This window comes from Argopecten irradians, chromosome 1, assembly GCF_041381155.1.
Source record: "Argopecten irradians isolate NY chromosome 1, Ai_NY, whole genome shotgun sequence".
Classification (NCBI taxonomy): Eukaryota; Metazoa; Mollusca; class Bivalvia; order Pectinida; family Pectinidae; genus Argopecten; species Argopecten irradians.
This window is the reverse complement of record NC_091134.1, coordinates 37,061,728-37,074,698: the sequence shown is the minus strand read 5'-3', so window position 1 is coordinate 37,074,698 and position 12,971 is coordinate 37,061,728. Positions and strand designations below refer to the sequence as shown.

The 12,971-nt window shown below is 34.1% G+C and overlaps 1 protein-coding gene across 2 annotated transcripts; it reads left to right on the top strand.

The window, feature by feature from the left end:
- The first annotated feature begins 5,631 nt into the window (after positions 1 to 5,631).
- Positions 5,632 to 11,507, top strand: LOC138326462 (uncharacterized). Of its 2 annotated transcripts, XM_069272573.1 has the most exons (8): positions 5,632 to 5,761; positions 6,237 to 6,509; positions 6,783 to 6,948; positions 6,982 to 7,016; positions 7,364 to 7,482; positions 7,736 to 7,885; positions 8,832 to 9,434; positions 9,725 to 11,507. In XM_069272573.1, the coding sequence occupies exons 2-8, from the start codon at positions 6,264 to 6,266 to the stop codon at positions 10,014 to 10,016; spliced, it is 1,611 nt and encodes a 536-aa protein (XP_069128674.1). In that variant the 5' UTR covers positions 5,632 to 5,761; positions 6,237 to 6,263; the 3' UTR covers positions 10,017 to 11,507. The 2 variants fall into 2 exon arrangements, with proteins under 2 accessions (XP_069128674.1, XP_069128668.1); XM_069272567.1 differs by having other exon boundaries at positions 6,783 to 7,016; positions 9,725 to 11,506.
- Positions 11,508 to 12,971: the final 1,464 nt, after the last annotated feature.

Genomic DNA, 12,971 nt, shown 5'->3' with positions numbered 1-12,971 from the left:
TAAGGTCACAGGGGTCAAATAGGCTAAAATCCTTTAAACAACTTCTTCTCAAGAACTGAAAGGCTCAGGGTACTCATATTAAGCCTGCAGCATGGTTGGATGAAGGGCTACCAAGTTTGTTCAAATGAATGACCTTGACCTTCATTCGAGGTCACAGGGGTCAAATAGGCTAAAGTCTTTAAACGACTTCTTCTCAAGAACTGTAAGGCCCAGGACACTCATATTGGGCCTACAGCATGCTGGGATGAAGGGCAACCAAGTTTGTTCACATGAATGACCTTGACCTTCATCCAAGGTCACAGGGGTCAAATAGGCTAAAATCTTGAAATAACTGCTTATGAATAACTAAGAGGCCTAGAAACCTGATGGCCTGTGATATGCTGGGATGAAGGGCTACCATATTTGTTAAAAAAATGACCTTGATCTGCCTTCAAGATCACAGGGGTCAAAATTGCTAAAATCTTTAAATGACTTCTTGTGAATAACTAAGAGGCCTAGAGACCTGATATTGGGTCTGTGATATGCTGGGATGAAGGGCTACCAAGTTTGTTCAAATGAATGACTTTGATCTTCATTCAAGGTCACAGGAGTCAATTAGGCTAAAATCTTTAAACGACGATGTTGTATTGTGCCAGATGACCGTTAAGGCCCATGGGCCTCTTGTCTGTATTCTCCTTTATATCTGTAGTAATGATATTCTGCCATTGAATGTTACATAGCTATATCATGCCTAAGGTATCTATTGTGACATCAATATTTTGTGAATGGAATGATTTTTTCCGAAATGTATTTGTGTAATTTTGAAAAAATATGTATTTTTTCAAGGCATTTTTATAGTACATAACATAATACAATCATACACATTCACTCCGACATACCATATACACATATTTTACATGTATATTAACTGCAATCATATAAAGTACATAGATACATTCATACATCTATTATTAGATTTATACATACACACATATATTGTAAATCATATGTATAGTGTTACATATTTCCTTACAAAGATACATACTTACATGCATACATAGATACATATACAAGCATACTTACAAAGCGTACATGCACAGGTACATATATAGTGTTGAAGATATATACATATATGACATAACATACACATACATACATACATACATACATACATACATACATACATACATACATACATACACACCCTAGCATAAGCACACACACTTACACACCCTTGTATACCTTCACACATTCTTAGCTCATACACAAAAGAAAGAAAATCCTCATTTTTATAATTAACTATACATCAAACACTTAAATTTGGAGAGGGGGTGAGAAAAAGAGGGAAGAAAGAGAAAAAGAGAGAGAGAGAGATCCCACAACTGCTATAAGATGAAGAAGAAGAAGAAAAAAAACAAGCAAAAAAACATTTTTTTTTAAAAAGGCAAAGTCAGGAATTAAAATTAAAGTTTTGGTTTCACACATGCATGTTAAATTTTTATAGCTACATTCAATAAAATGTTTCCATTTTCTCAATTATTGTCAAATTTCCTTTTTATGTTTTCATTTTTATAATATGTGGTGAATTTCACAGTATTGAAATGATCTTTAATAGTATTGATGAGGAGGGCGTCAAGACTTAAGGGTTTATGTAGACATCTACTTTTATATATATATAGTAGTGTTTGATTAAGATTATAATTTCGTTATCAACAATGTTAGCAACCGGAGACAATATTCCACAAAAAGAAATGATTCTTTATTTAAAACAACAGGAATAAATAAAATGTCACACAGATTTTCAAATTGCTGTAATAGCTTTTGTACTTCACAAACATTCCCTATTACAGTGAATAATAGTTAGTTTTCTCTTTCCTTATTACAGAGTGAACATAATGGGCTAGGATACAACTTTGTTTTGTAAAGAAAAGTATTCGTTATTAAAAATATGGTGTATAATTTCGTTTAATCTAACCTGAAACCATTGCAGTTTGGAACTTTTTGTGACAGAAAATGGGTATTTTAAGTATTTTTTGCCATTTTTCATTATCAAATTCAAAAATCAAAATATTCATTCCATTTCTTGATACCATTTTGGAGTGGGGGAGGGTGGTCATAAAAGACATAATTATTTCCAACTTGAATATCATTGTTATACCATAGCGGTGTTTTTAAGATAGAATCCTGTGTAACATTTCTCAGAAACATAGAGTTATTCATTCTGACCCAGGCTTTAAAAACATCTTTCCAAAACTTATTTTTGCATGAGGAGGCACAGACACAAATGAATTCTTTGCCACAATTTTGTAATTTATTGAAGTCTATAGTAGTATTCAGAAGCAGGTTCCATTTACTAGAAGACTGAAATATTCTTCTTACCCAGCCTAATTTTAGTGAATCAATAAAAGAACGTACATCAATCATTTTTAACCCACCTTCTGTGTAATTTTGAATAATAAAACTTTTTTTATTTTATGTGGTTTGTTATTCCACAGGAAATCATATAATAGAGAGTTCAATTTGTTAATAAATTTCTCAGGAGGATTAGGCAAAGTAATGAACAGGTAGTTAAGCTGTGAAATTAATAAAGATTTTATTATGTTAATTCTACCAAGTGGTGTCAAATTTCTCCTGCTCCATACATTTAAAAGTGATTTTAGTTTCACAATCTTTTTATCAAAATTCATCTTGGGGATTTCATTTAAATCTACACAAAATTCTATTCCTAGAAAGCTAAATTTATCCTTTCCCCAAATCAGATTCAGTTCTGGCAAGAAGGTTTCTTGACTATATTTGCAACTACCTATCCAAATAACTTGTGTCTTACTCGTATTAATAGAAAGCCCTGAAATTCTGGCAAAGTGGTTCAATTCAACAATAGATTCCCTTAAAGATCTTTCTGAACCGTCTAATATTAAACCGGTATCATCAGCATTTTGTAAATTGAATATATTTACATTTTGCAATTCAATCCCTTTGATTTTTTTTATTATTTCTTAACAGCTAAAATTTCAACACACATAATGAACAGGTATGGGGCGATCGGATCCCCTTGACGACAACCACGATGAATGCTGAGTGGGGAAGAAATATTACCACCCTGATTTATGACTGAAAACACATTTTTATGCAAAGTTTTGACCCAGTTTCTAATATCTATTCCAAAATTAAAATATTCTAAAACTTTATCAATAAAACCCCATGACACAGAATCAAATGCTTTCTCGAAATCAATCATAAGTAACATACCTGGAATGTTTAGATCTTCTGCATACTGCATGACATCATATACTGTACGAATATTTTCACCAATGTAGCGCCCTGACAAAAAACCTGTCTGATCTTCATTAATAAGTTTTCCTAGAACCGATTTTATTCTTTGTGAAATTATACCAGAAGCAATTTTATATGTAATGTTTAAAAGAGAAATGGGTCTCCAATTTTTGAGGAAGTGACGTGGTTTATCTCCCTTGGGGATACATGTAATTACACCTTGTCTCTGAGTAATAGATAGCTGACCAATTGAAAAACTGTGATTAATTGAGCGAACAACAAATTCCCCTATATAACTCCAAAATACTTTAAAAAAATTCTGCTGTAAAACCATCTGCACCTGGACTCTTATTGTTTTTCATATTTTTCAAAACGAAACCTGCTTCTTTAAAAGATATTTTACCTTCAAGATTGTTTGATTCATTCTCACTCAACTTAGGGACATCATAATCTTCAAGAAATAAATCTAAATTAATATTATCAACATCTCTGTTTCTGTACAATTCCTCATAAAATAAACGAACTTCATTCAGTATCTCTTCCTGAATATTAATGACCTTGTCTTCTTTCTGTATCTTAGGAATGATTTTTGAAGTATAATTCCTATTTTCTAATTTTAAAAAAATATGCTGTTGGTTTTTCCCACCACTGTGCTCTTGATCGTATCATGCTACCCTTTATCTTTTTCATACGAATGGATTCTAACTGCTTTTTCTTTTCATTTATCTCGTCTAGGTCAGGATCAGTACAGTCTTCTAATGATTCTATTGATTTTTTAAGATTTTCTTCATTGAGATTCTGTTGTCTTTTCCTAAATGATGCATATGAAATAGACTTTCCTCTTAACTCCATCAATAAGGTTTCTAAAAATAACTGATCATTTATTAAAAATTGGATTTCACTATTGGGGATGTTAGATATGGAATTAAAACAATATACAGGGAGACAATATTGCAACTTGATCGCCTTAATAGTTTGTTTAATGGTATCGAGATACTCAGATTCATTCAGTAGAGAATTATTAAATTTCCAAAAGCCTCTTCCCCTTTTAAATTCATTTAATTTCAAGGATATGATTACGGCAGAGTGATCCGATCTATAACTAGGTTCGATACTCGACTTGTGTATACTAGATAGAAGTGATTCTGAAATCAAGAAAAAATCTAATCTGGCCTGTTTTATTGGATTAACTCTACGCCATGTATATCTTTTATTATCGGGGTGATGTTCTCTGTAAATATCAACCAGGCTATGATTTTCAATTAATTCTAGAACTTTTTCCCTTGAAGCAGCATTATTAATATTTCGATAGTTATTATCGTAGTCCATTTCAGGATTAAGAACTAAGTTAAAATCGCCACAAATTATTACATTCTCATTACTAAAATTTTCTATTGCTTCTGAGACTATGGCATAAAAAATTGGATTATCTCGGTTAGGACCGTAAAGTGAAATAAGGGTAAACTTGGAGCCCTCAATAAGTAAATCAAGTGCTAGAAAATTACCGTTTAAATCTTTTTTTTCTTTGTGCACTTTGCATTCAAAATTATTATTTAAAAGAATTGCTATGCCACGTGAGTTTGAAGTATACGAACTAAAGTAGCATTCGTAACCCCACTCATTTCTAATAGTATTTTCCTCATCTGTTGTGAAATGAGTATCCTGTAAACAAAATATACTATATTTTTTGTCCCGTAGATAAGAGAAAACATCTTTCCTTTTTGCCCTATCCCTGAGACCCTGACAATTTGCCGAAAGTATAAAAATATTGTTCATGTGAAATCTAAAGTTCGACTAAGCTTACATATTGTAGTAGTTGTGGGACCTAGAGGAACGAATGGAAAGAGAATGGGAAAAGGAGGAAAGAAAGCTAGAAAACATAAAAACATCAACAAGTAGGTCAGACAATTTTTGACCACTACTCAACATTCACCTGTCTCTCAAGTCGCTACACCTGGTTTGGCTTTACGATCTTCCTGACCCACAAGCCAAACCAGGTGATTTTTACCATTTTTTATCAAGAGTATACTTAAACACATGTAAAACCTAAACATCTGAATGGTGGTCTATGGACATTGAGGTACATACAGGTATAATATTACATGGAATTATATTTATAAACTAACTAATTCTCGGATCACTGTGTGTTTTACTGTACGTAGCATTTTTTTTTAGCAAGAAAATTAAAAAAAGGATTATTAAATGAAAACTTGAAAATTATGACGATGTTTTTTTTACATTCTTTCCTTAGTTCTCTACTCTGCGTAACCAGTCTACTACAGTCACAGTCTAACAGAGAGTTACCTCCCTTGTTATACTGCTAGATGGCGCAGCGAATAAGTTTAGGTGGCGCTAAGATACGAATGACTCCATAGCAACACATATTGTCTGCCGCGAAGTACCGCCAGATAACTAAGCTCAGCTAAAACATGGAGCTACCTTAAAAGCGAAGAAGAAAATACCATGCCCGCCATATGGTGGAAGATTAGTCGGTAACAAGGCTGTAAAGGTAAGTTGTGATATTTCAAATTTATTTCGTTCTCGGGCTAAGATGCAAGATGGAATGGAGGTTGGAAGGAGGGCTGGGGGGGGTGGACGTTAGAATGGTAGAATTGACTTTTAGTTTCAATGAAAAAGTTTTGTCTTTCTCATTTCTAGATTAAATAGATTTTAATTAATCCCGTACCGCTTTTGAAAGACAGGCATACGTCTACTACAGTACAGTACAAAAACGAAGAGCGACTCTTTTAGGGCCCAAATTTTCTGCTTTTGATGATCCTGCTAACATAGAAATGATATTATTATACTGTTTGAACCATTCAGATTCCTGATGTCCGTTTTTCTTCTTTTCTTTTCCAATGATCGACCATAGGTTTATATCAGGTAGTCTACAGTTATAGCAAAATTTAAAAGGCTTTGATCCACAGAGATATGATTGATTTGATTCACAATAATTTGATTCACAATGAAATTCTCCATTGTAGCCAGCCCGATACAACATCCTGGACGGAATGGCCAGTTCCTATAACAGCTATGTCCAGAGAGAGATGAAGCTGTATGTTGGTTGTGACGATGGTCTGTATAACATTTACAGGCAAGGAAGGAGAGGGCTCCGATGTAGGCCCCTTATACACCTAGATAATGGTGTATATGAACAGATTTTAAGAGAAACTGATCAACAAGAGATTCTCTCAAATCTTGGTATTGGAATGGACAAGTCTCTACCTAACAACCTGAACCAATATATCATTAAACAAGTATGTATAGGTCAAGGGATTTCTTAATTTCATACTAGCATTGAAAACGGAATTTTTGACAAGTTATACAATATAAATATATAAACGAATCTTTCGGGGAAAAAAGAATGCAGATCAGTTTTTTAAAAAAAGTTGCCTCATAGTTTCATAACAAATATTCTTTTTTATAAATGCTAATATGTATGAACTGGTCTATAAGTATTGAATTCTGAATTAAAGTAATATATTCAAATATTTCACAATACATTGTAGAACATATTTTTGGCCTTACAGATAAGACCAGACAGCACTTCTGCTGCAACACAAGTTAAACAGTCCACAACAGAATTTGAAACCCAAACATACAGCACTGGATTGAATCAACAGGATATGGCCTCACAGGCAGTTCAGGACACGATGAACACAAGTGTTCAGGCAGTTCAGGACATAATGAGCTCAAGTGTTCAAGCAGTTCAGGATACAATGGACACAGGTGTTCAAGCAGTTTTGGACAAATACCAGCGCATGGTATGTGAGAAGATACTTAATGCCATAATGCAACAGTTGACATTTTTTTCTCCAAAATCTTGTTTTTCAAATATTTTAGTTTTACAATTTTTCAACTGTTACTTTGTATTTTCTTGATTCTGCTTTTATTCGAAGTTGAACCAAGGGCCCCTTTCACTAATTTGAACCAGGAGCCCCTTTCACCAATTTGAATCAAGGGCCCATTTCGCCAATGAACACTCTACTTGCTAAGTGACCTTTTAAAGTATTTATATATACTATCTAAATTCCTTTCTTTTCTAAATGAATACTGCTTCAGCTAGAATATAAAAAAGTATCAACTACACTTTTACGTATATCATTTGCAGTTTCACTTCAATGAAAGCGGTCGCATTGAAGGAGAACTTGATGGTGAACAGTTTATCATGGGCGAAGTGGAATCGAACATCATTCTAAAGATGATGAAGAATCGTATGACAACAAAGAGGTAAATTATAACAAAGTTCTGCTCATTAATTTACTATTTTTTGAACTGATGTATCAAACTCTTAGTCACTTCAAGAAAGCAAATAATTTACCCCAGTGTAACCAATTAAGGAAACACATTTCAGAAATAGAAAAGATAGAAATAAATGCTTGATCATTAGTATCAGTATAAATTTTATTATTCGAAGGTTTATTTTCGTGAAACGAGTTCCTTTTTGGAAATACATTTTTATGCATCAATTTCATTATAACAGTGGTGATTCTGAAGTTAGAGGAATTTCCAACACGCATCATCAAACTTTTCACGGGGACAGCCTACAGGGGGCAACAGCAGCAGTCGCTTTCAATACCCGTTGTGATGTCATAGCAAAGAAGATGAAGAAAATGCAAGAAGACAAACCAAGGTCTGTATACTGCTCCTAAACCACCTGCTACCCGAATTAAATAAAGTGGGATAAGAGATTGATTCCCTCATTGAATAAATCCTAGAAACAATCGGGACTAGATGGTTTTATGCTAATAAACGAAACATACCACTAAATGCTATATGCAAATAAGCGGAATCCTTGTTATGTGATTGATATACTGATTATAATTGCTAACTTAAGCTTTATCATCATTATATCTTGTAACAAAATAAGTGAAAATCTAATACATATAATTTCAACCGTTTGACTGGGGAATTAGGTTGAAATTGTTTTCTCCGTAATATGTTACGCCAATAGGTGGCGCCTATTTGCACGTTGTGCAAATACGGGAACGTACACGTGTCGGTATACCTGTGTTGGTCATTCAGGCGACTCAGGTAGCGGGATATACACGTGTTAATTGTTTTTTGTGAGTTTTGAGTTTTGGGGTGAAAATTGGTTAAGAATAACATTTTGTTGTGTCGAATGAGATTTTTCTAAATCGGGTCTATTTGGAGTAGTTAATTATCTACTTTACATGCATGTGTAAGTAAACATATGCACTAATTATAGATATATGTATATAAATGGTGATTTTGTAATAAAGCCAGTGCCTCTGTCGCCGTGAAAATACATTTCTTGTGTTTTGGTTGTTTATTCTATTGGATAATAAATGGAGAACATGAATAAATGATATATACATTCCCAATTTACTTGGGTTTTTTCATGTTCATTGATCAGAATTAAAGTTTTCTAACATACCGGTTTAAGTTTGCAAATATGTGTGATCGTACCGATACTACATAAACTGTCACACAAGCAATAATCGTATGAAGACAGCAATTTTTAAGTTTTGGTTACAAATTCCTCAATATTAAGAATGCATGAAATCATTGATAGAGTTTTACAGTTTCAGTGAATGTCATGTATGTTCTCTTTGTAGATTCCACCAGAAAGTTCCATATGAAGGCCATCTTGAGAAGTATCTAACTACAACTTCTCCTTTCCCAGAATTTGGATACACTGATTTAAAGAATATACCCTCTTCCCTGGATGACATCAACATCCCTGTGATAGAATATACTGACATCACTTATCAACAGACAGAAAATAACACCGTGGTTCTGGGACGAGGAGGCTTCGGATGTGTCTACTTCGCCAAACATTCCCAGTTCACAGTAGATATGTGTGTGAAAGAGTACGAAGAGGAGAGCACTACCCTGTACGATATCCACCATGAGGCCCAGATATTGTTATATCTACAGTCCACCAACTTTGTGCCTCAATGCTTCGGACTCATGGTGTCTCCATTCATATCTACTGATGTCTCCCTCGTCCAGGAATGTTTCGCCAAAGGCTACACTCTGAGGAAACTGATAAAGGACCGTCCACACACATTCCGTGCTAAAAGGAAGTGGATTGCCTTGGTTTATCAACTGTTCTGGGGATTGAAGATGATCCACGAGAAGCAAATATTGATTAATGATATCAAATCAGACAATGTCTTGGTCAACTGGCAGTCTGATGACATGACAAATATAGTCAGGTATGTGACATTGCTTCTCAAAGTAATGGAATGGTGATTACCTCTGTATAACAACCAAAACTAATTACAGTTTCTGGTGTCAATAGAATTTGAGTTTGACTTGTGCATGACCTTTATAGACAAGCATAACTGCACATGTATGGAAGGCATAAAAAATCTTTGACAATAGTTTTAACTACAAACAATTTTTGATATTAAATTTATTTATTTATTTGTTATTGGTTTTTTTTGTCCATTGTGGGTTTCTGATAGATTCTCTTTCGTGAATCTGGTTTTGTTTTGTTTGACAGGTACATTGACATGGGCCTTGCTTCCTTCAGGAGAGGACATCGGTTCTCAGCAGATCCCAATTATCATATGCAATACAGAGAGGAGTACGCCCCAGAAATCAGAGAAGGCCACTATTCTACCCCAGCTTCCGATGTCTACGCTGTAGGATACATGGTCGACGAGATCTGTGAAACATTTGGTATCATTGAGGTGGACGAGATTGCTCAAATGTGCACAGAGGATGATCCACGCATCAGACCAAGCTGTCAGTTTGTCCTTGAAAAACTGGAGGATATCTTGGAGAACACTTGAAGAGAAAGAAAACCTGTGCTAAAGAAATCTGTGATCATTTTTTAACTTTTTGTGTTGCCCTAAGAGTGCTCTGATGATACTGAACTGTTATTATTGTCCAAAGTTCTCTGTGATAATTAGTTTAACATTGAAAATTTCTGTGATAAATTTTAACTTTTAGCATTTGTATTTACCTCAAAAATCTGTGATTCTTGTTTTCACTACACACTTCCAAGAAATCTTTGATGAATTTTAATAATAAGTTAAATAGTTTTTAGGATTTGTTTTTATATAAGAAAATATTATATTTGATCCTTAAGCATTTTCAAAAGCATACTCTGAGAAAATCAAGAAATCTGTGATGAATGTATTTTCACCATTCTCATGATATAAATTATTTTGTTTTTGCTTTAAAATCATGCGATAAACATGGATGTAACTATAGTAATTTTTAAAACCTTAGCATTTCTTATATGGTCCTTTATACTACCGGAGTTTCTTAGAACTTTGTGATGGTTTTTATGTTTTTTAGCTTTACTTACGTCATCTGTGATGAAGTTTTTAATTATGTTGCCTAAGAAATTTGTTGAATTCGTTTAGTTTTAATGTCATATATTAAGCTTCTGTGATATATTTCAGCTTTCAGCTAAGCTAATAGGGCTATCCCAGAAATGACAATGAGGAGAGATCGATATTAAAACAATTTACCGCCTTCCCCTTCCACCTTAAAATAAAGACCAATAAAGACAATGGAAATTGGGAATCAAGACAATCAACAATTACTAAATGCATTAAAAAGAATAAAGAATGAATTGTCACTGTTCATAAATACATAAATGTAGAACTACATGTTTACCAGACATTCCTTAAATAACTCTAATGACCCTATTGACTTAAAAAGGATAGATAAATAATATATGACATTACCAGGTTATAGCTGAAAACATATCATGATTCATTTTCTGGAATAGCCCTGACTGAAGTAATCTGTGATAAATTAAAAAAAACCAATTTGTAATAAATTGTGATATATTTTATGCATAATTTAATGATATTTTCTATTTTCACAAGTTTTGTATAAATCAAGATCTATGGAAATGCATACATGTATATATATTACCATTTATTTCACAATGTGCTACTGTATACGTAATGTCATGATATATACTATTTTCGTTTCACTGCTGAAGATTTTTAAAGACATATCTTTCTATAAAAGATACATTTTACATTTTTATCATTTTATCTACATATACTGTACAATGTATATGGATACAAGGAGGATTTTTAAATATTGATATTTTGACAAGACTTTTTCTTGATATTTTCTGCTTACAATAAATTAAAAACCAACATTTCACTTACATTTGTATTTGGTTAATATATTTGGATCTAATTTTATTTTACTATTTTATCATTTTGACATATTCGTCGGTCTACGATTTTTTGATTCCATACATAAACTGAATATATATTCATATATTGAAGGTTTGATTCCATAACAAGATACTTTCAATGTTGTTGGGAAAATATATGTACTAGGTATACCTATGTGTTTAAAATATTATTAACTTAATAAATATATGAATCTGATATTTTGATTTGTCCTGTTTTATAATACGAAATACACGTACTTACATGTATAACGAGTCGTAGAGCTGGCATAATCTCTCATGGCCTTACTCTACACTTTGAGATTTGTCTTCTAATACGGAGGAGGAATGCGGCCATCTTAGATTTAAAATTGATCAGCAAAATTAACAACACATAGTTGGGATAATTTCATCAAAGTTTCAGAAAAATCTGGTGGAACTTGAGAAAAAGTCCAAATGTGTTTGAAAGTTGGATGCAATCTCAGATTTCGGACCTACCAGCAAAATAATAACACTTTATAGGGGATCATTTTAGGCAAGTTTCAGATAAATCTGGTGGATGCCAAAGATCTCATATAAATCTGTCCTTACCAGAAAGCTGCAGACATGACCTTCTTAAAGGATCAGCCAGAGAGAAGAACAAGGAAGTAGTCAGAACTCTGACCTCTCAACTTAAATTTAGCAAGAACCCGTGCCCTTCGTTTGTAAGATCAAACGCACAACGGATGACCTTACAGATCCAACAAGAAAGAGATGGAGGTATGTCTCGCTTACCCTCTTTTATTTGCAGAAATAATCGAGAACTGGGATTAACCAGCATCTCCCCCACGTAAGGCTCGACAACAAGGACAAAACATCCGAGCAACCTGCAACACAAAGTACGGAAAGGATTCTATTAGGCTCTCAGGGGAGAGTCCTGAAAACTAATTTGTAGCTGAAAACATGGTTAGTTATCAGGGTAACTGGAAATAATCACATAAATCATCAAAGAAATGATTGAATACATGACAAGGTATGGGTTTCATTGCGTGTACAACCCGAAGTCAAAGCAACCAGGAAAATCGTCATCAGAGTAAGAAACTTCAAAGAAACAATGGCAAGAAGTTCAAAAGGTCAAGTAATTTAACACAAAGACTTACCGGGGAGCTAACTTCATGGAGGACATAGATGCACCTCGCTTAACCGGGGCTGCAAAAGAAGGTCTCGGCTGAGGGGTTGCCTCGGCTGAGGGGCTGCCTCAGCCACAAACATTCAGGGCCGAAACAAGCAGATTGGCCTCAAATCTGACAAACCGATTGAAACACAAACGGCTTCAGCTGCCATTCGGGAGAAAAAATGTCAAAATTTTGCCTAACGGGACTCAACATGTACGAATTTGGGGACGTAACTACCGGGATTCTGAATCCTCAAACCATTCACAGGCTGGTTTGGTTGTCCCTGGACTAGCGGAAGGCGCCGGATGAAAATTAACCGACTGATTGACCGACCACAGAAACATGAGAAAAAGATTGGGTTTCCAGATTGAATTGAGTCTGAAGAGGAATGGCAGGTAGGAATGACGACTGAATTCCCGACCAACAATTAGCAACGCTGTTACCCGAAG